The 22,302-nt window shown below is 42.8% G+C and overlaps 3 protein-coding genes across 5 annotated transcripts; 1 reads left to right on the top strand and 2 right to left on the bottom strand.

Moving 5' to 3' along the window:
• Nucleotides 1–3,541: 3,541 nt before the first annotated feature.
• On the bottom strand, nucleotides 3,542–9,097 carry mzt2b (mitotic spindle organizing protein 2B). 2 transcript variants are annotated; one of them, XM_030085525.1, is made up of 5 exons: nucleotides 9,015–9,097; nucleotides 8,693–8,881; nucleotides 7,852–8,009; nucleotides 5,372–5,509; nucleotides 3,542–4,144 (listed from the first exon to the last, which is right to left on the bottom strand). In XM_030085525.1, exons 2-5 carry the CDS (start codon nucleotides 8,875–8,877, stop codon nucleotides 3,996–3,998), a joined length of 630 nt encoding a protein of 209 aa, XP_029941385.1. In that variant the 5' UTR covers nucleotides 8,878–8,881; nucleotides 9,015–9,097; the 3' UTR covers nucleotides 3,542–3,995. The 2 variants fall into 2 exon arrangements, with proteins under 2 accessions (XP_029941385.1, XP_029941386.1); XM_030085526.1 differs by lacking the exon at nucleotides 5,372–5,509.
• A 365-nt stretch (nucleotides 9,098–9,462) lies between these two features.
• trim23 (tripartite motif containing 23) lies at nucleotides 9,463–16,739 on the top strand. Of its 2 annotated transcripts, XM_030084540.1 has the most exons (11): nucleotides 9,463–9,580; nucleotides 11,382–11,544; nucleotides 12,154–12,275; nucleotides 12,364–12,642; nucleotides 12,771–12,953; nucleotides 13,049–13,264; nucleotides 13,516–13,650; nucleotides 13,758–13,887; nucleotides 13,988–14,098; nucleotides 14,454–14,578; nucleotides 14,672–16,739. In XM_030084540.1, exons 1-11 carry the CDS (start codon nucleotides 9,482–9,484, stop codon nucleotides 14,849–14,851), a joined length of 1,743 nt encoding a protein of 580 aa, XP_029940400.1. In that variant the 5' UTR covers nucleotides 9,463–9,481; the 3' UTR covers nucleotides 14,852–16,739. The 2 variants fall into 2 exon arrangements, with proteins under 2 accessions (XP_029940400.1, XP_029940401.1); XM_030084541.1 differs by lacking the exons at nucleotides 9,463–9,580; nucleotides 11,382–11,544; nucleotides 12,154–12,275 and having other exon boundaries at nucleotides 12,380–12,487; nucleotides 12,559–12,642.
• ppwd1 (peptidylprolyl isomerase domain and WD repeat containing 1) lies at nucleotides 16,188–22,211 on the bottom strand. Its single transcript, XM_030084539.1, has 11 exons — nucleotides 22,039–22,211; nucleotides 21,819–21,921; nucleotides 20,339–20,442; nucleotides 20,102–20,222; nucleotides 19,578–20,025; nucleotides 19,302–19,492; nucleotides 18,942–19,131; nucleotides 18,678–18,859; nucleotides 18,523–18,604; nucleotides 18,253–18,435; nucleotides 16,188–17,476 (listed from the first exon to the last, which is right to left on the bottom strand). The coding sequence occupies exons 1-11, from the start codon at nucleotides 22,169–22,171 to the stop codon at nucleotides 17,333–17,335; spliced, it is 1,881 nt and encodes a 626-aa protein (XP_029940399.1). The 5' UTR covers nucleotides 22,172–22,211; the 3' UTR covers nucleotides 16,188–17,332.
• Between the last annotated feature and the right edge of the window lie 91 nt (nucleotides 22,212–22,302).

Genomic DNA, 22,302 nt, shown 5'->3' with positions numbered 1-22,302 from the left:
AGACAACAAGTGAGGGAAAGTGGCCTATAAATTTTGAGAGAAATGTGGACCAAGAGTTCACAGGGAAGGATAATACCCGAGAGTAAGAGCAAGGATGGGGAGAAGGGAATGGAAGAGGGGGGGAAAAACAGGATGATATTCCTCCGAATCGCACCCGAATGCTTCCAGAGCGAGAGATTCAGAAGGGAATAGAAGTGATGGGGTAAAAAAAAAAAAAAACAGGAGAGAGAGAGAGAGAAAGAGAGCAAGAGAGAAAGAGTAGAAAGAGAGGTGTGATATTGGCTCTTAAAATAGTGTCTCTCCCCAGTTTTTTGTCACCTGGGAACAGCTTGCACAGAGAGAGTGTGAGAACTTGGTTTAGACCAACACCTTACATTAATGATTTGCCAACAGCTTTGACTAGCTCATTCTTCAACATGCCGGTCGCCTTGCCCGCTGCACAATAGCATCATTTCATCCTCTCCATTGATTAATGGTGCATATAGTGTGTACAAGCGCGTGCACAAATTCACACGTGAGCACGTGTGCCCGAGTGAAGGATAGCGCTTTGTATTAAACGGAAGACTCTGCATCGGCGATGAAATTCCCTCGTAAGAAAATAAACACATCCAAAATGCTGGAGTGCATGGATGCCTATGGAAATCCAAGGAAGGGGGCCTGGGGTGGCAGGAGTTCAGGCAGCTCGGACCCACACTGGCCCCTGTAGGCCGCAGGGGGGAACTGCAAGTCTGGCAGCAAGTTTTTGAAGAAATAAATTCCCAGCCGTTTACCTTTGTCAAACACGTTTAGGTTCCTCCAAGCAAAACAGTGGAAGAGCACCAACAGCTGGCGAGTGTTTATTTTCGGAAGTGGAGTCAGAGGGGTGTCTGGGCTTCCTTGATCATGAACCAAAAATGCCATTACCATGACCACTGATAACAGTAGGAACCGTAAACAAGCTAATCACCGAGGGCCTATTTGTATTCTCATTTGTGTTTGCATGCACCGATGTGCACGGGAGGCGGGGAGGGCGGCAGGGACCGGGGGAAGCCGCGGCGTGGGCGGCGTACGGAGGGGTGGAGCGCGAGCGCGCGCAGCGCGAAAGGGTTAAGCTCCCTCCCCTGGCTGCATGCTGCTTTCCCTTGCTCTGTCAAGCCCCATTAAACCTGCTACACCACAGCAATATGGTGCCATCAATTACAGGCACGCTGCCATCAATGCAGAGCGCAGAGGAGAGGAGAGGAGAGGCAGGAACACATAAACAGGACAAACGGCCACATAAAAAGACCTGCGGCTACACAGAGCCCTGCAGCCACACACACAAACACACACACACACACACACACACCTGAATTTTCTCAGTGAAGGTTTGTTTCAAATACAGACTTTGACAAAAAAAAAAAAAAAAACCAAAACAAAACCAAAACAAAATGCATGCATTTCACATTCAGTTTCATTCATGACACCAAATAGTCCATTTCTGAAAACCCCACGCGCTCTGCGTGACAGCTTTAATTGCAGTGTGCTTCTACTGCCCCCATGTGATAGAAAAGAAAATACACTCCTCTCACAATAGAAGCACAACAATCAAATTTGAAATCTCCAGCCTTATTTTCACTCCTTCCAGCCATCACTGGACAGAAAAAGAAGAAGAAAAAAAAAGAAGAATCAATAAGACCATGCCAGTTAGAGAAAGATCAATAACAGTGAGCATTCTTGACAGTGACACTCACAAATATGTGTCTTGCCCCCATCGCAGAATAGCCTGGGTTTTGTCAAGCTGCTGGCGGTATTATCAGCCTTTCAGGAGGAGGACAGGACAGGACTGCAGCTCGTTCAGCGGCGCACAAAGAAGAACCATTACACAGAGATCTGCAGGAAGTCGCTGCGAACCAGCAGAGACCAAACCAAGCCCCCGTGTCCTTGCCGACAGTCTTCAGTGTAACAGCTTGAATGAGACTTTTAGAGAGAGTCACACTGCCAGCAAAAGTCAAAGCTGCAGGAAACCTGGCATTAAATAACAGCGGTGGGTTCAGAACTTTTCCTTCAGCCAGAGTTTGAACAACAAATTATAAAGTTACTGTAACATACTGACTTCTTGTTCATTTTAAATTAATGATGCCTTTAAAGGTACTTGTTAATTCATGAAAACCGTTAGAGAGCCATATAGCTGCAATGTTATTGTAATTAACATTACCTTCGACTTCATCCCCAGCAGCCTGTTCACACTGAGACCGTTTAATTCCGGCGTTATCGCTGTAACTTGGTCTGTCCTAACAAGCGTGTCTTTGGCTTGTGGGAGGAAGTCGGAGAGGATTTAGGGTTTATCTCCCGTTACTGCGGAGTGAAACATGCATGTCTCCGTTTAAAATCTCGTCACCTCCCGTCCTGCTGACATCGGCTCATAATTTTCCAACAATGACTGCTGAGTTGCATGCGCTGTCTTCGATCTGCGCGGAGGACAGTCTGAACTCATCGTAGCCCGAGACTCGGCCTGTCCAATAGAGGCCAGCGGGTCACAACGGTCCCATTTGTCATTTTCGGTAGCGGCGTGTTGCCGACTTTGACTTGGCGAATATGAATCAACTGCTGATTGGAGACTTCTTTCTATATTCTAACTGATTATCTTATTTATTTAGGCTTTATTCAAGAGGTGTGAGAAACCTCCCAGCATAGATTTAGCAAAGCTTTACACAACTGCTGAATGATTCGAAAGGAGTCATTATCACATGATGAAACATGAGTGATTGCATCACATCAAAGATATCAATAAAAAAATTCCCACTGAAAGTGAACAACTAGAGCACAGCCAATAAATTTTTGTTTGATCTTAAATGACAGAAGGATGCACTAAATCACTGTCGTCTCTAATCTGATGAAGAAGCTTCATACTGGTTGATCATTCACTCTCATGTCTGTACTGAAGCCACACTGTTTGTTTTTCAAGTCTGAGTTATACTTTTAGCACGTAGAGCCCAGTGTGCCCTGCCTTCACCCACTGTCAGCCGGGATCGGCTTTAGGGCCCTGCTGCCGGAGTCGGGTGGAGCTGTACAGACGATGGACGGTTGGAGCACATTAAACTGACCACACTGACCGTCCGCAACAGCCTGACTGGATATTACGAGCTCCAGAGCAGCGCAGCGTACAGCACAAAGTAACAGTAGATCGCTTTATACATACTCTGTGAAACACAGTTTAGAGTTACCAAATGTTACTGCTGATTTCCTCAAAGTACAATATTTTTCCAGCATTTTTCTTTTTTACTTTTAAAAAAAGGATATCATCTCATGTTGTTCCTTCAAACATTTATATGTACTTTTCATGTTATTTTAACTTTTTATTGATTCATATTTATTTCTAATCAAGTGTATTTTTTCTTATCCTTTCATTTTTAATTAAACTAGATTTTTTATGCAGATACTACATCATAAAATGTAATAATAATACAGATTTTTAGAACATTTTGGAGTAAAATATGCACATTTGTTGTCAAAACCTGAAAAGTAGGAGGAGCCCCTGAAATTATGCTTAAAAAGAAGCAGAAAATTTAGCACGTTTATCATTATTGCATTTATTAAAGATTTTTTTTTTTTTAAATGTACACACTCAAAAAGAACATTTCAACTCTCAGTAAAAAATATTTTTGTTTCTAGTTTCATTTGTTGAAATTTTGTCATTGAAACCAGGTAATACGTTTTCAATTTCATTTGCTCTGACAAACACTTTTCCGGTGAGGAAACTGCGCACTACAAAATACAGATTTATTTAACTGCGCGACAAACATCAGCGGTATAATTCTAGGTTGATTTCCAACTGTTGACAGTTCGATTGAAATCAAAAGTTTTCGGGAAACAAATATTTCAAGCAATGTAACTTATCTCCATTGACATCAATCAGGATCAATCTCAAGCGGGAATTAAAACGAAAGTTTCTTGTCTATATTTTCCACTGAACACATGAAATAAATGTAAACAAAACCCACTTATTTACAAATGCCCTCACGTGGAAGGGAGTCTTATGTGGAGTTTATCTGTGAGGAGGAACTACTGCTGCCTGAGCTTTTGGTCTTCTGCCCTCGAGTGGCGCTGGGCGGCCGCTGCACGCGCTGGCCGGACGCGTCTCGGCTCTTCTCGCCGTGTGTCGCTCCGGATTTACTGCGCACCGCTACAAGACACAAGACGCAACAAGGAGAAGATTTAAGAGACGACGACGTGACTGCTGTTTCATGTCTGTAAGCATGAAGGTGGCGGTGGTGGAGGACGAGGAAATGAGCAGGAGAAGATGCATCTGATGTGGACACTGCACAGCTGAGTGAGAACCAGGAAGTGGCGAGGAAGTGGTTTTTTTACACTAATGTGCTGTGATGTTAAAAGGTTTATTGTTCGGTCCATCAGTGTATCCAGCTTTCTCAGAGCAGATTTCAGATTGAGTTATCAGTATTTCAGAGTCAGGCTGCATTGTGTTAGTTGAACATGTCATATTTTGTGAGTAAGTATAAAAGTTAAATCCTGTTAATGTATTTCTTATTCCAAATAACAGTGTTTATGTTCTTTCTTCTTCTTCTCTAAATTACACGACGGTGTGCTTCACCCTTAATAATATGCAGCTGAGCTCAATCCACGACCCCAAACTGGACAAAGTGGCCAGAAGATGCATCAACGGCTTAGTTTGCCTCATTTTATTTTCTTTTTGCTGCTTCTCTACCAAATTTCTTTTGGAAATAACAGTATTATCTTTACCATTTTTCACAAATAAATGTGATACAAAGCTATGATTTGGTGGGTTTCTGTTGAGGTAGCCTCGTGCTTTGGCGAGTTTGGTGAGTATTATTATTTCAACTAAACATTCTGGCAGAATTTTCTCTGACTTGGTCAGTCGACATGGCGACACGACAGGTTTCAAAAGACCATGTGGATTCAAGGAAGAAGGGCAATTTTCAGAAAGATCCCCAAGAAGAATGCTAGTTTTTTTTTATCACCTCTAGCTGCAATCCTTAAAAAGAAAAACATGTTTTCTGCTGGAAATTCACTGAAAACATCACAGTTTTAATTTTTTTTTTTTTTTTTAACTTTCAAGCCACTTTTGAAATCAGCTGAAAAAAACCCAACGGTGCAGTGAATATGTCCACTTGAATGAAACACCCAAGGGCAAACTTCATCCTTCCAGCCTTCAAACATGCATGCACAGGCGCGCACACACATACACACACACACACATGCACACTCACAGCTTCCACTCGTGAAATCAGGAAAACAAAGCAGGTAGCTTCAGCATGGCCTTGCTCGGTATGGTCGACATGCACAACACTTTTGTTTGTGAGAAAGGCAGACAGAGCGGCAGGCAGGCAGGCAGGCAGGCGGGCGAGTGAGGAAACATCCGTGCAGAGGGGACCTTGAGAGTGAGGGGAGTTAGTGTCTTGGGGGCCGTAGACGACAATCTTAGTGTTGACCCTCGTGGCCCGGGGCCCCGACGCCGACGGGGGAGCCGCGGGAGGTTTAGAGCTCTTCCCAGAAACCAAAGAGTCCTCCTCTTCAGAAAGCAAGAGCGGGGAAGAAGAGGGAGTGTGCGCCGGGAGGAAAGAAAAGAGAAAGCGCTGTGACGTGCACACAGTGACGATCGCCTTTGGTTCACCTCCAGTTAGGTGGAAAACCCCACTATAGAGGGATTTAGAGTCAGTGAAGGGGAAAGCAGCACAGAAGAAGAAACTTCACCAGTGTGTGTGTGTGTGTGTGTGTGTGTGTGTGTGTGTGTGTGTGTGTGTGTGTGTGTAGAACCACTACACTGCAGTCAGTCTCACTAACAGCTTCCAAAAATGTGAAAACATCATTTTTGTCAGTTTTTACAATTACAATTTATAATGCCGCAGTAGAACTTCAGTGGATTTGTTTTCAGTGCTTGAAAATGAAAGTGAGAAGCAAAGAAACAATACGAAGAGATTTAAAGAAATAATATGACAGTGAAGGTTTCACATACTTTGGTAATACATGCACACTCCACAAGCATTGGTCAAAGTGATTATTACTTCCACTGCACATCGAGAAGCACCCGCACACTCTTCACTCAATCGCTCTCAATAAATCAATCATTCTTTTATATCATTGCACTTTACATGCAAAATACAATGATTTACACTTTTAAATCTCTCAAAATCAATTATTATTCTTATAATCCATCCATCAGTGTTCTGTTTTGCCACCCCTGCCTTGTTTGTCCCTTACGCATTATTTGCTCAGTTGCACTGTGATACTAAATGAAATTAATTTGTGTAATGAGCCATAATAGAGTTATTTTTTACCAAACAAGACATAAATTGTTGGTATTAAATAACACAAAAAATAAAGCAAAAATTGCATCGCCTGATTTTCTTGTTTTGTGTTTTTTTTTTTTAACTATGCATTGGATTTTGGTCAGTTTTACACTTTAAAACTGGATTACTTCTATATTTTCCTGAACTAAAATAGCATTTTAACATGCAAAAAACCTAACTGTCATGTATTCCTGCAATGAAAGAACATGCACAGCTCTTTACTTTGCATTGTGCAATGGCTGCCATATTGAGCATGAACAGTGATTTATGCTGCGGTGCACATTAGTAAAGTTTGGCTTCTCAGAGAAGTTTTCACAGTTCAGTATGTTTTCAGTTTCGTATTTAAAAAAGCAGATCTGTGAGCGACATATGCACATCTTGTAAAGGTGTATCAAGCTTCATTAACTTCTTGCAGTTCAAGTAAGCAACATTTTAAATGATCCAAATGCAAACTGTGCATAACAACCAACAACTTAGGATTTTTATTTTAAACCTTTTTCTGTCTGTTAAAAGTGAACCAATCTGCATCTCTACCAATACCACATTCACACAACACTGAATAAAAGCATAGTAGAAATCGCACAAAGGATGACAACTGACTCCTTCGAAACGAAACTACAAAAAAAAAAATCAAATTGTACTGAACCCAGTTTCCTCAGTCCGCCGTTCCCACTTCACCATCACCAACAAAAACTCTGCGTGTAATTCACAAAACCATCTGCAACCTTGGGAGTAATCTTTGAAACCAATACACCTTTGAGCCCTGTATTAAGCCAGTCACCAAAACAGCTTCTTTTACCACTGTAACATTTCCCATCCCCACTCGTTGTACTCCTTTCACAGCAGCTGAAACACTGAGCCAAACCTTTGCCATTTCTCGATCTCGACTCAAGCACTGGAGTTAAACCTCAGAACTCATGAAGGTACTTCAGTGCTCTGCTGTCTGGCTCATATCAGCTCATGAATCGACCCTCCAGAACAACCACAGTCTTTCCATTCCTTTCCTTCCTGTATAACCTCATGCAGCCTATCTCAATGACCTCCTTATACATTCATGACCCGTAACCTGTTTATCTGATGACGACCTCTTCTCCACCTCTCTTAGGACCAAATGCCAGACTTGATTCTTCTCAGCTGCCCCCATAGTCCACAACTGTCTCCTCAAATCACTTCATCACTATAATATTCTCAGCATCTCGACATACCACAATCACAAAGTCTATGATTTTAGATCTGCTTTTTAAGTTTGAAAAGGTTGAACTGTCTCATGTGTTTTTTGTTCACTCCATTGTTCTGCTGATCATGTTTTATTGTTTCAATCTGCTGAAACCTCACTGTGCTTTGTTGAAAGTTCTATAAACAAATGTGGGGTTTTTTTTCCTCCTCCTAACATCATGACTAGAAAGTTTCCTGATCTTGGGAAACGTGCAGAGATATTCAAGCATTTCAGCTCTGAATCACAGCCGGAAAAAAGAAAGGAGAAGCTCCGCAATCTTAACATTAGCAGATAAGACATGCTGGAGCTCTTCCTGTTTGCCCCCCGGCCCACTTTTCAGACACTAACCTTTTGCCTCTGTGGGTGCTGTGGTGCTTGTCGTCTGAGAGGCTGTCGAAGAATCCGAGCCGCAGCTTTCAGCTACCCTCTGGCCTGCACACATCGCCTTCAGAGTCTGGAAAACGGCTTGAGGAGCCACGTTCATCTTCAACAGATCCACTATGATCCTGGGAGGAAAAGAAAGGAGGCAGGAGTTTCCTATTAATCCTTAAAAAAAAATATATATATATATATATATATATATATATTCAATAAACTGCTTAAAAGCTTTTTTAACTTATTTAACTCAAAACGACTGGAAGAAGCTTAGATGTTACATCTCATCCTTAAACTTTCTAACACCAGTGTGAAAAATAAAAAGTCCTGTTTTCAGAGTTGGTGTCCATTCAAAATATCAAACTTATAATCAAACACAAAAGTTAAAGCGTAGAATCATGCATTTATCTTGTATATGCTTTATTACAGTAAATCTCTGTAACACAAGATGCTTTCCGGCTGGATGGTGGAGCAGTGGTTTGTGCTCTCACCAAGCACAAGAAGGTCCAGGTTCAAATACCTGTTTTCAACTGGTGCATTGTGGGTCACCTGGTATTGTGGTAATTAGATTCATACTGCAAAAGTTTTTCTTTTGCACGTGTGTTCTGGTTGACAGGGCTTTTCTGTGTGGAGTTTGCATGGTTTCCCTGAGCATGCATTTGCCTTGATTCTTCGACTTCTTACAACAACATAAGGAGAATTAATCATTTAATTTGCTGTTCCAAAGAATAATGTGTATTAAAGGATGCAATAGTTATATAGATTGAAGACTGGAGTATAATCTGTTTGCTGTATTTGTTACAACTCGACTTACTTAAAGACCTCCTGGTCCACGGTGATGCCAGCAGCTTGGGTCAGCTCGAACAGCTCCATTTCTTCCGCATTGAGCACTTTCTTCTTCTTCATGGCGTATTTCTGCACATTAGCGGAGACCACCAGAGCTGGAGAGTCTGGAGCCGAGGGCACCGCGGGGTGTGGAGGCTGAGACATCACTGACATGCAGCTACACGGGGACAACACGCAAGGATAAATGAGCAAAACATCCCCTCAACCTCATCATTATACATCAGCGAACAATAATATCACCGGAATTGAGTTTTATAAACGTTTAACATGACAAATAAACGGGTAATTACCGTCAACAGAGCAGCGATGAAGGTTTATTATCTACAGCAAGTCCCAGTTCAGACCTGCTCAGACGCGCCAATCTTACGTCATCACTCGAAGACTTTTTGCGGTGCATCATGGGATTAGTAGTCAAAACATGTTTTGAATTTCTAAAGCTAAATGCTGATTTCTTTACGCTTCCTGTGCTCTTTAAGCCTCACTAAAGAATTAAAATCGACATGAGACATGGTTATAAAACTGACTGTGGTCACATAACCTCATTATCATGTGTGTTTATACAGCTAATCCTGTTTTGACGACTGTTTTTGAAAAGTTAAAATAAAAAATACATGTTATTTACATATAAAAACATTATCTTCAAATATTTTTAAAAAATCCTGAATTTATTTATTTATCTTTATGCTAAGGAAAGCGGAAGTGCTCGGACTGGCTCATCCTACTGCGCATGCGCGGGTCTCTGCGCTGTTGCCCCACAATGGCCGCCGCTGCAGCAGGAATAAACAAGCAGGGCGCCGGAGCGACGATGGAGCCGTGTATCCGACATGGGAGGGGAGCCAGTGGGAACACCGTTAAGGTTGTAATCCTGTCATTAACGCCCTCAGCTGAGCTATGGTGGCGATGCTCGTGTTATTGGGTGACATGAAGGATCGGCTGCAGGCTGGACTTCGTGGCTCATGTTTGGTGGAACGTTGCTGCGTTGGCGTTTGTGCAAATTGATGCCAAGCATGAACCTAGATGTGATCACAGCAGCTTGTCATCTCTGCATCGCGACAGAGCGTTTGTTTGCTAGTAATAACACGATCGTCGCAGCTGTGTGTATGTGCGCGAGTGTGCTCGCCCCCCCGTGTCTGTCTGCACAGTGCTAACAGAGCTGGAGTTCCTTCATGCTAGTCGGCGTCTGCGCAGCTTTTGGCTCACTGCAGCGTGCGTGTGCGCGGCCAGGTGCAAGCAAAAACAGGGCTGTAATTCAATTTATAAGTGTGCAGATCTGAACCTGGATATGTTTACAGCACGTTTGCACCGAAATCAGGAGGGTGCAGTACTAAAAACTACTATTGCACTGCGCATTTTACCAATTCAGATTATCATGCAATGAAAGCAATCTATCGGTCCTGTGCATTTTATTGTTATATAGATCCTTGTAAGTTGCTATGTTGAAACATTAGAAAGGTTTCGAAGCGTCACCCACCTCTGACATGTTGTGTAGACATTGAAGTGGGTCATCAATTTGGCAACACTTGTTACTGCTACTTCATAATAAACGTCTAATGCTGTGTTTATGAACCATTGAAACATCTATACGTTTTTTGCGTTTTTATAAGTGATGGCTCATTAGTTATATTAATATGAAATACTTTTATTGGTCAGTAGTATATAATATGATAATATTCTCAAGATCGGAAGTGCTTAGGTGTGAATAATAATGTAATTTCTAAGCCTGCAGGTTTATTCATTTTTTTTAAGCCAACTTTATTAAATCCTTGAGTGATGACAGAAAGCTAAATAAATGTCACATCAGTTAGGGCACAGATGCACATTGATGGAACGTTAAGATAACAGTTGTTGGCATATATTTTTTGACCTTGTGACTTAAATGTTGAGGAATTCTTCTGTTGGTATTGATATTTTGTTATGTTTGCACTTAGTGTTACACAGGCTACACACAGTCAATATGGTTTCATCAAGGTTGAAGAAGTCAGTCTTCAGTTTTAAAGTTGATATCTACTGATGGAGGTTGGCATTAGTGCCCAATACATTAAACTTATAACCTGAAAATAAGTCATTTAAATACAAGTTCTAATCGGAGACAACTGTGGGCCACTGAGCTGCATCCCATGTAAACGTGTGCGAAATCAAACATGCTGGTTATGTGATTCAATTTGCTGGAAGTGATCGAATCCGGAAAGTCGAAGTGCACTGTCCCATCACCTGATACAGTAGATGCATCTGATAGTGTGAATCATTTGGTTCTGTTCGCACTTCTGCTCAGGTTAGTCAAAATGTTCAATTTGAATATGTTAATGTTTGTTCCCACAGCTGGAAATGCACCTGTCATGTCTTATTTAATCCCCGGCCACTGTTCACATCCCAAATATATTAGGTTTATTCTCATGCATGACTGAATAAAACACTGAATATATACCTTGAAAAGCAGAAAAATAACTTCAAGTAGCAGATATGTAATGTTTGTAATTTAAAAAAGAAATAGACAAAACAATAATTCCGAACGTTACATAAATATCAGCTCTAAATCTGTCACAAAATCTTCAACATTGAGTTAGTTTGATTAACTCGTGCAGCAAAATAAACCAGACCTGACTCTGCAGCAGCGATGGACACAAACAGCTGATGGGGGTAACCGGTTCCATTCACAGGTGCTCGAGTGTGGCGTGTGCGAGGACGTCTTCTCCCTCCAAGGAGACAAAGTCCCTCGTCTTTTGCTCTGCGGCCACACGGTGTGTCACGACTGTCTCACCCGGTTGCCCCTCCACGGCAGGGCGGTGCGCTGCCCCTTCGACAGACAGGTCACTGAACTGGGTGAGCCAACAGCTTTCTGCATCATGAATACATGGGATTTTTATTTATTTATTTATTTATTTATTTATTTATGCTATGGCTTAAAAAAAAATCTTGGTTTTTTTCAAGTATATTCATTGCACCTGTAAACTGTACAGAGAGAAAAGTAGAAGGAGGCTAAATGCATTGATTAAGGTCTCTTAGCAGATCTACAGCAGCAGTATTAAGAAAATGGTAAAGGTAAATGTATGTAGCATCAATGATCAGCCTCATAAAATAGAAACATTTAAGCCTGATTGTATTAGAACCAGAACGAAAGCTGACAGTCTAGAACATATTTTGCTGACATCTGCGGTTGCATCATAATGATGGCCTAAAATGGGATATCGGTCAATATCACACGAAAACATTGTTAAAATAGTCTGAAAAGCCACTTTCAAGAGTTTTTGAATGACACATCCAAAGCCCACACAGCAGTTTTTAAAATTATTTTTTTGCAGAAACTCTTGCTGAGTGTTCAAAGATTTTATTTTGATGCTTCACTGCGTCACTCAATAAAGAGCTTGTTTTGTTTTTGGTGAGAATAGCATTGGGTGATTTGAGGTAATGCGTTTCCTCTCATCTGCTCAGGAGACTCTGGAGTTTGGGGCTTAAAGAAGAACTTTGCTCTGCTTGAACTATTGGAACGTCTTCAAAATGGAGCAACCAACCAGTCGGGGATGGCAGAGGACGCCCTGAAAGGCATGGGAGAAGTGAGTCTCCTCTGATTTGTTTGTTGTTGTTTTACTCATTGGAGCGATACAATAAAAAAGACTGAAATCCCACGTTCTGTTCTCCCAGTGTATAATCCGGTGTGATGAGGACGAGAGCCACACCGCCTCCATGTACTGCACCGTGTGTGCCACCCACCTGTGTGCCGAGTGCTCCCAGCTCACCCACTCCACCCGCACCCTGGCCAAGCACCGCCGGGTGCCGCTGGCCGACAAGCCTCACGAGAAGACCCTCTGCCCGCAGCACCAGGTCCACGCCATCGAGTTCGTGTGTCTGGAGGAGGCCTGTCAGTCGGGCCCGCTCATGTGCTGCGTGTGCAAGGAGTACGGCAAGCACCAGGGACATAAGGTACGTCCACCAATCAATAAGTTAACATAGACTTGCTAATTTTACTGTGGAAAACCGCCGTCAGGAGGGCATTCGGCACTATCTAGAATGCGCCCAAGGTCAAATGTCCCCCCCGCTTTCCTCTCCAGCATGCTGTTCTTGAGACTGAAGCCAATCAGATCCGCGCGTCCATCCTGGACATGGCCCACTGCATCCGCACCTTCACGGACGAGGTGTCCGAGTACTCCAGGAAGCTGGTGGGCATCGTGCAGCAAATAGAAGGCGGCGAGCAGATTGTAGAGGACGGAGTCGGCATGGCGCACACCGAACATGTGAGACAGCACGCCGCAAAACTTCAACAAACAAATTTTGTTTTTTTGTTTTTTTAATCGTGACGCTGTTGTTGTTGTTCAAATGGGCTCACCAGGTTCCCGGCACGGCAGAGAGCGCGCGCTCCTGTGTCCGGGCTTATTTCGCCGACCTCCACGAGACTCTGTGCCGGCAGGAGGAGATGGCGCTGAGCGTGGTGGACGCTCACGTCCGAGAGAGGCTGATCTGGCTGAGGCAGCAGCAGGAGGACATGACCATCCTGCTGTCTCAGGTCTCCACCGCCTGCCTGCACTGTGAGAAAACGCTTCAGCAGGTGAGACGTGGACAGTTCTGTGACACAAGTCTCTGGCATAAAAAAAGATCTTTGGCATTAGAATTATTCAGAGACTATTCAAAATGCATTATGACATGGAAATGTAAAGCATAATTTCGTCTCAAACACTTCAAAGCAGAGGGATTTTTCCCCAATTGACAGTATTTTGTTAATCCTCATCTTAAACCGTCATGCAGCTTCATTTCGGCCGTCATTTCTGAATATCTGCAAAAAAATCCTCTGTGCTGCAGGACGACTGCAGAGTGGTGCTGGCCAAGCAGGAGATCAACTGTCTGCTGGAGACGCTTCAGAAGCAGCAGCATCAGTTCACCGAGCTGGCAGATCACATTCAGCTGGATGCTGGCATCCCCGTCACCTTCACTAAGGTACTGACCCTGCACGACTCCAGCGCTGATGGAAAAAACTGCTCCGCTGCGCTCCAATATGCAACGATCGCTCTCTCCCATCTCTTCTTTTTTTGTTTGTTTTCCAGGACAACCGAGTCCACATCGGTCCGAAGATGGAGATCCGCGTCGTGACTCTTGGGCTCGATGGAGCCGGGAAGACCACGATCCTCTTCAAGTTGAAACAAGACGAGTTCATGCAGCCCATCCCAACCATTGGTAATTACATTTCTATGTGTACGGTATATCTAATGCTAATTCTTATTTAAGCTAAGTCCCTCTTAAAACTCACTTCTATTGTTCCTTTTTTTTTTTTCAGGTTTCAATGTGGAGACGGTCGAATATAAGAATTTAAAATTCACCATTTGGGACGTGGGTGGAAAACATAAGCTCAGACCTCTCTGGAAACACTATTATCTCAATACTCAAGGTTTGTTCTGGACTCGGTTCAGTGTGTTACAAGATGCTCATTATGTCCAGTGACCGATGAATAAAATATATTATTATTGGCATACTTTACTGTGTTCACGTTACTGGAGTGAGTTTAACACACTATGTTGCATTTTAAGAATATTCAATTGAGTAGATTATAAAATGGAAGCTTAGAATTTGTTTGATAGTTTTTCAAGCAAGATTTCTCAACAGTAGGAGAGAAAGAGGAAATGAGGTTGCTGAATGATGTTTGAGAAATGGCTTTTTTTCAATCGAGATGTTTCCGTGGATATTAACCCGCATTATCCACACACCCCTTGATTTTTTTTGTGTGTGTGTGTGTGTGTGTGCAGCGGTGGTGTTTGTGATCGACAGCTGCCACAGGGACAGACTCATGGAGGCCCACAGCGAGCTCGCCAAACTACTGACAGAAAAGGAACTGCGCGACGCCTTGCTGCTCATATTCGCAAACAAGCAGGTAAACCTTTTTGCACGTCCCCCGTTTCTCATTATTCACATGAGCCAGGCAGTTGTCCAGTCACACATGATGTGTGGTGTTCTGTTCTTGCAGGACGTCCCGGGCGCCGTGTCCGTGGAGGAGATGACGGAGCTGCTGAGCCTTCACAAGCTGTGCTGTGGGCGGAGCTGGCACATTCAGGGCTGCGACGCCCGCAGCGGGATGGGCCTCCACGAGGGGCTGGACTGGCTCTCCAGGCAGCTGGTGGCCGCCGGCGTCCTGGATGTGGCCTAAGCTAAACGCGTCACGCCACATGCAGACTCTCTCCCCCGCCGTCGTCCAGCCGAACCCGAACCCGAACCCCAGCCTCTGAGCCTGAAACCCTCTGAACATGGACTGGCTGACTGAGAGCCACGGCTCACCATCTTGGCTTGTTTGTGCACCAAAGTGAGCAAAGAAAACCGAGATGTAAAACCCCGGGTTTCAGTCGGATCGCTGCACGGACCCGGAAAACTTTCACTGAATCAGAGTTTTTAAAGGTACAATATGTAAGGTTTGAGTGAAGCCTCTTCTGTGTGGCTGGAGAGTCGGCATCTCATCCTCTCTATAGCTGAGTTTTAGCAATTTCTGGTTATATTTCCATTTCTTCTATCAGTGTTGAACCGTTGTTAGAATGCGTCTTTCTGCAAGATGCTGCTCATTAGGGTCATTTAAAATGGTGTGAACTTTCAGTTACACACAACTTTATATTGCACAAGATGCAAACTTGGTTTCAATGTAGCTACACTTGTCCGATTATAGAAATGGAGTTTAAAAAAAAGCAGTAACACTAAACTCTGCATGCTGTCAGGTTCACAGCTGGCTCCCTATGCCCCACTGCACTCTGCAACCTTTTAAAACTGTCCATTTGAAGCCCACCTCACCATCTAATACTAAGTGCTGTTAAATGTCTGCAGGTCAGTTTTTCGAGGAAAAGCTTGCATATTGTACCTTCTGAAGCCGTCGTACTGGCCACACAAGCCGAGCTAAATCTGAGTGAGGGACGTGACCGACTCCACTCCAGCCGCACTTCGAAGGCAGCTTACGAGTTCGCACTTCCTCCAGGTTGCTCTTTTTTCTGCTTTGTAAGTCGTTTCCGAGAGTCGGGCTGTTTAATCTAGAGTTTCTAAGCTTTTTGACTTTGGTCCAGTTAAGTGTTAGAAATGCTCCTCGTGCCCTGGCAGAGTGGTCTGTGTCTGTGCTCTCTCCACATTTGGACTCATCCTAACCAGCTTTAAATGTGACCGTAGATGCTGAGTGGTTCATGTTTCAACGGTAGAACCATCTTTGTACCTTTTTTGTTGATTCGTTAGGTTTTCAGTTTTCCCTGAGAAAGAATTAACGCCTGAGTTGAACATTTGTAGAGATGAGAGAAATATTATAGCTGTGGGTTTAAATGAGTGAAACTGAACTGATGGCCAAATGTTCAGACTTTGCCTTGTCAACTAATGTAAGCAATATCAGCCGACGTTTCATTGGTTCTTTAACTTATCTTTTTTTTTTTTTTTAAGTGTGTGAACCTATTTAATGTTGCAGCTGGTCTTGAAACGTGGCACCGGTCAATTTTAGGTTTGAATGTAGTGTTTGTTTGTTTTGTTACAGAATGAACTGTTTACTGAACTTATTTATGAGTGGGAACGTTACTTCGACACCAAGGCTATAAGCTGGGAAAATAGTTTTTGTTTTTTTGTTGTTTTTTTTAATTGAACGCACCGATTCTGCCTCCGTTTTGTGGAGTGTCTTGCACGCAGAAATCGTCGAATGCACTTAGTCTGCTGCCTCACTACCGGTTTTCATTCGGACGCAAATGAACGATCTGCTGTTTTCTTAGTAGACTGAGTATTAACTTCACTGCAGAAAAAAAACAAACAAACAAAAAAAAAAAACAACCTATACATAAACTGTCTTGTGAAAATATTCCTATATAAATATCTCACACAGGTCCTGTTTAGCTGTTTGGAGTGCTTACAAAATGGTACACCTTTAATCAGCCTTTCAGTGATAATGTAATGTGAATCTTAGTGAAACATTAAACCCAACGCTGACACTACTCGTCTTGTTATCAAGGAACCATTATTTGAGTTTTATTCATTGCTATGTAATGTTTAACATTTGTATCTATGTATAAAAACAATACAGATATTTAAAAAAAACATGCACGTATTAAAACTGAAAAAAAAAAGCCTTTCCACAGTGAGAACATTTTCATTTGTTTTGGGGTTTTTTTTTAATGTAGAAGCACAATGCGCATCAACACCTTTGTTACCGGTGGACTTGATAATGGCTTTTTGTAAATTATACATAATGTGATGCTGTAAAATAAACTAATTGACCTCATTTGCCTGGAAGTTGGCGTTTTGTTCTGTCGAAATTTAGATTTGCCCCAAATTTGACCACTTTTACCTCATTTGTAAATTTTGTTTGCATGTTAAATGTCTTCATTTGTGCAAAACTTTTGTCTTGTGGAACAAATTCCACCGCACGGCATGTCCGAAAATTCAAACCTCACACCAGATGCTGGTATGGATTACAGAGAAATGTTCTAATACACAAAAAGAAAAAAGACATGACACAAAAACAATCTGAATCCATTCGTTGGGTGTATTGATATTATTTATGTAAAAATATGCAAATTCAAAATGGCCAGTGAGAAAAATGCGAGAACCCGGTTTAGAGTTTTGTTTAACGGTTCTGGTTGTTAAAAAGCACTGAACGGGACATTACGGAGACGGGTGACTATTTGACGGTGATGTTGATGATGCTGATGTCTTCGTACGGTTTGTCGGTCTTTGGGTTCACCTTCATGTTGGAGATCCTCTGCACGGCCTCCATGCCTTTCGTGCACCGTCCAAACACGGTGTGCTTGTTATCGAGCCACGGCTGCGAAAAACAGAACACAACACACGAGGCGGTGGTCAAAAAAAAAACTGCACACCGGCTTCATATCAGAGACATTTCCGTTTTTTTTTTTTTTTTTAAATCCAGTGAGCCAACACCCACTGTCTCACCTTACAGGATTTTAATATTTTAAAAGGGAGTATAATGACGGGGAAAAAAAAAGAAGTTTGGGAGCCACTAATGAACCATTTGATGAATCTATTTCACGGGTTAAAATTTACATCAGTTAACACCTAAACTAAGTCGGGGCATGATAATTAGGTGCGAAATTTATTACCCAAATCTTCATACAGTGTATAAGGAGATGCTTTAATTTGGTAATAAGAGCTTTAATTGGCAGACACGTGCAAATGCACACATGCGTGTATATATCTGGATGGCTTTTATATGTGACAGACTGGTGTCCTACAGGCTGTGGTAGTTCGCCTAATTTTTTATTCACTTAAACTTGTGGATGTTCTGTTGCACAGTCGATATTTTATGGTCATTAACTTGGGCACGTTAATGTTAATGCATGATTTGATTCTCAAGTTTTTGTGACAGTTAAAATCTTATTTTTATAAAAAAAGTCCAAAATCAGTATTTATCAGTAATTAACAACATGAGAAATGGTTAATACAACTTTTAACATTAGAATAATTGCAAAACAAAAAAACAAAAAACAAACATGTACCACTATTGGACTTTCCACTGTTGGATACAAATTGCAAGCTGATCAATATTGTGAATAATTTTTCCTAAAAAACAAGGTTCCTTACCGTGGGAACCACAGTGATGAAGAACTGGGAGCCGTTGGTGCCGGCCCCGGCGTTGGCCATACTGAGTGTGTACGGGCGGTCGTGCCTCAGCGTGGCGTGGAACTCGTCCTCAAACTCCCCTCCCCAGATGCTCTCCCCGCCCATGCCCGTGCCCGTGGGGTCTCCGGTCTGAATCATGAAACCCTGCAACACACGCCGAGACGGAGACGATGGCGACAGAGTTCCTACGCTGAGCACTTATTCCGTCTTCTTCTCGCGAGAAGGACTCACCTTGATGACTCTGTGGAAAATGTGGCCGTTGTAGTAGCCGTTCCTGCTGTGCACGCAGAAGTTCTCCACTGTTTTCGGGCACCTAAAACCAAAACAAGTAAACCCGTGTTCCCAGACGTCTGAACGAAGCGACTGCGTTCATGCCGTTAACTTACTCCACAGGGAACAGCTTGATGTGGATGTCTCCCATCGTGGTGTGGATGATGGCGCTGTCGGAGACTCTCTTGGGACCCTCAGCCTGCGTGGCGGCCATCACCTCTTCCTTTGAGGGCTTCTCGTTAAAGATGTCTCTGTCTGAATCTGCGCTCTTCGTGTCCTCCGGTTCTCTTTTAGTGAACTGACGAGAGAGACAAAGAAACGCTTAAATATAGACAAAAGAGTGAAGGTGTCACCTGAGAGCGACAGTCGAGGATTCTCACCATGTAGAAGCGGTTCTTCTTAAACGCAGTGCAGAAGATGGTGGGGTCGGGCTCAACGCTCTCCAGGGCTGGATTGTCGGAGGCTTTCATTTCTATGGTGGGAGCCACGTTCATGGTCTTTGCCACTCCCTGGAACAGACTCAGCTGAACCACACGGATGTTCTCCAGCTTCCCGAGGATCCGCACACATCTAGGGTGCAAAATAAAGACACATGTCACTAAAAAATAAATAGACAAGATGTTTTCCACCTCAGTCTGGTTCCACTGGCTGATAAAAATCAGACAAAACCTGAAGAAAATGCCATCTTCAGTTCATGAGGCCTTCAATGAGTTTGCTGGGGTAATAACCGATGATCACACCTGTTGGTTTCCACGTTGATGACCTTGATGCCCAGCATGGTTCCGTACAGCACGAAGTGGCCCGTCTCATCGAAGATGATGTTTGTCAGCCGGATGCCGTCCACCTTCTCCAGTTCTCTCTCCACAGCCATCCGCCTCCCAAACTCCATGTCGGGCAGCTGCTGCCTCATCTGCTGCAACTCTGTGAACATCTGAGGTGCGAAACAAGTGCGGTAAGCAACACACGAAGTCACAGAACGAATTCGTATCCAAGCTGAGGAATGGAAGAGGATGTACCGTCAATGACTCGTCGAACACCCTCATCAGTTTCCCAGTGAGGAAACGGAAGATCCGGACCTTTCTGTCAGAGGCAATGGTGGCCATTTTCTTTCCGTCGGGGGAAAAGGCGAGGCTGGTGGGGTACGTTTTATGTTTTGCAAATTCATACAAGTCTGTGTCTGTTTTATACTGCCAATCCACATTTTTAGGGAACCTAAATTCATTGGGAAGGCCAGTCCAGTACTCAAGCATCCCTGCTTTATCAGCAGACACAATAACTCTGAATTTGGGATTCAGGCGAATTTGGGACAATGGCGAGGAATGCATTTTGTCAAAGACATGGAGCGGATTGTTGCTGCCTCTTCCATCATAGACGAAAATCTTCCCTGTAGATTTTTCTGAACAAGCCACCGTGGAAATGGCATCTCCAGGATTGTAGATCCACTCAGACTGGCCTGGCTGGAAGCTAAAAATAAAAGAAAGAAAATTAGAAAACGGACTGTAAATAAACATGAATGTCAAATTTCAGATGGTGAACTTACCCTAGTTTCAACATATTGATCATGTCGAAGTTAACCACATCGAATACTTTCATGGACTGATCATCCCCAACTGTACAAAGCAGGGCTCCTTCCGCACTGACTGCAATGCTTTCTATCACACCTGTGCACAAAAAAAGTGAACCATTTCATTGTTCATGCCACTCACTCAATGAATATTCTTTAGAAGTGTGATGCATTTTGCATTTACAAAAAACCCGAGTAAATTTAAAATCCTACCGAGATGACTTCTGAAGTGTTTCACAAACTCTATTCCCTCTTCCTCCTTCTTCTTCCAAAACTTGACGTGACCGTCCTGACTGGCTGTGATGATGAAATCAGTCCTGAAATGGAAGAATAGTTTCTGTTCGATTACAAAAAAAGTAGGTAACGTTGTTTCCCTCCAAGAGTTATTGATTCACAAAGTATTCAACAGCAAATGCAAAGAAGAGCTGCGTGATGTTAGCTTATTTGCTGTAAGTCACAATATTGTCAAGTATTGTCATAATGGTAAAATTTGCAATAAATACAAACACCATTTTTTCCCATTTATTGATCCCATGTGCATCAGCATTCATCCATCCATCAGCAGTGTTTCAGAAACTGTTCTGTTTGTCTATATGTTGTCTCTGGTATATTTTCCTTTATTATTTTGCTTCTAAATTCTGCCCTGTAGTGGGAATGAACTAACTGGTGCTGTAAACTCTTTAAAATTTAATTAGTTTTGTAGACTATTCCAATATTTACTAAAATGCACTTTATTAAAAATTCTAAATGCACTGTGCATAGAAACATAATTTAATACAGTTCAGGGTTTTGCAACAGGCCTTTTGGGAAAGCTGATATCATAATAATGATAAGCCCCAATTTGAGAGGAGCGAGTATGTCAGGAGTCCTCGGGTGTTCAGGAAGTTTGTTCCACAGGAGAGGAGTGTAGCAACGAAAAGCTGCTTCACCTTTTTCCTTATGATTGTAGGAACTCTCAGTAAATCTCTTCCTGAGAACCTCGGGGGTCTGGATGACTCACATTCTATAGGTAAATCTGAAATGCAATTACGCCAGAGACCATTCAAAGCTTTATGGTCAAGAAGTAAGTTTTTGAAGTCAATCCTTTGACACAGAGGCTGCCAGTGCAGAGAGGAGCTCAGTTTTAATGTGCTTCACTCTCTATGTCTTGGTGAGGCCTCTGGCTGCAGTGTTCTGTATAACTTCAGTATATACAGGCAAGCGGTTTTAATCACACACACTGTCCACTCGTTTATTAATGCATCAAAGATGTCAGGTGCTTTTGGGTGATGGACGCCATCTACCGAATGAACGGCGCAAATAATGTATCCTTAATTTTAATGGACCTACTTCAATGTCCATACAACATGCCATTGGTGAGTGACGTTTTGAAACAGTTTTCCAATTTTTTAATGTTTCAACATTCTAACTTGCACTGAAATTCTACCTATGTAAAATCGATAGATTGCGCAATTATGAAACTGTGCGATTGATAGCTTGCGAACACTAATTTGCAAAATGTGCAGCGTGATCGACGGCTCTTTAGGATCTACTATCCGTAACAATCGGTAGATCATACATTGCCTAACATTTAAAATATCCAATATCAACTTTTGGAAAAAAAACATTCTAAAATTAGGAATGATCGCCTTTCAATGAAAAGTAACTCCAAAGGGACAGCATGTAGTTTACATACATGTAGCTTGTCACTTACTTAGAGCAGGCTAAGTGTGTGATGACATCTCTGTGCATATAACTTCGCTCATACATCGCGGCAGAGGGCAGGTTGTCCAGATAGACCCGCTCGAACTCGAGCACTGAAGAAGACAAAAACAACACAAAGTTAGCGCGGCTACAATTAGCCCTGCTCGCGCCAATCAGCACGAGTCATACATTGTCAATAAAAGCAGCGTGTTCGCTATTATAACGCACACCTTTTCTTTTCTTAGCCTTTGTGGCTTCGCTTGGCATGGGTCCGACCCACTCGGCATCCTCTTCCTCCCCGTCTCCATCCTGAGAATCCTCAGCTTTACGTTTCAGCTCCGCTGTGTTTTCAGACTCCGCCATTGCTGCAACGCTACAGTGCGCGGTCCCTTCCTTGGTACGGCACTTCCGCTTGGTTCCTGGACTTCCATCCCAATAGTTTGTTTTAAGAACGCGCAATGGGTGTTTAAAATCTGCACATTATTTTTAAAATA

Source organism: Salarias fasciatus, assembly GCF_902148845.1.
Source record: "Salarias fasciatus chromosome 7 unlocalized genomic scaffold, fSalaFa1.1 super_scaffold_4, whole genome shotgun sequence".
Taxonomy (NCBI): Eukaryota; Metazoa; Chordata; class Actinopteri; order Blenniiformes; family Blenniidae; genus Salarias; species Salarias fasciatus.
The sequence above is the reverse complement of the archived record's forward strand: the minus strand, read 5'-3'. Positions and strand labels throughout refer to the sequence as shown.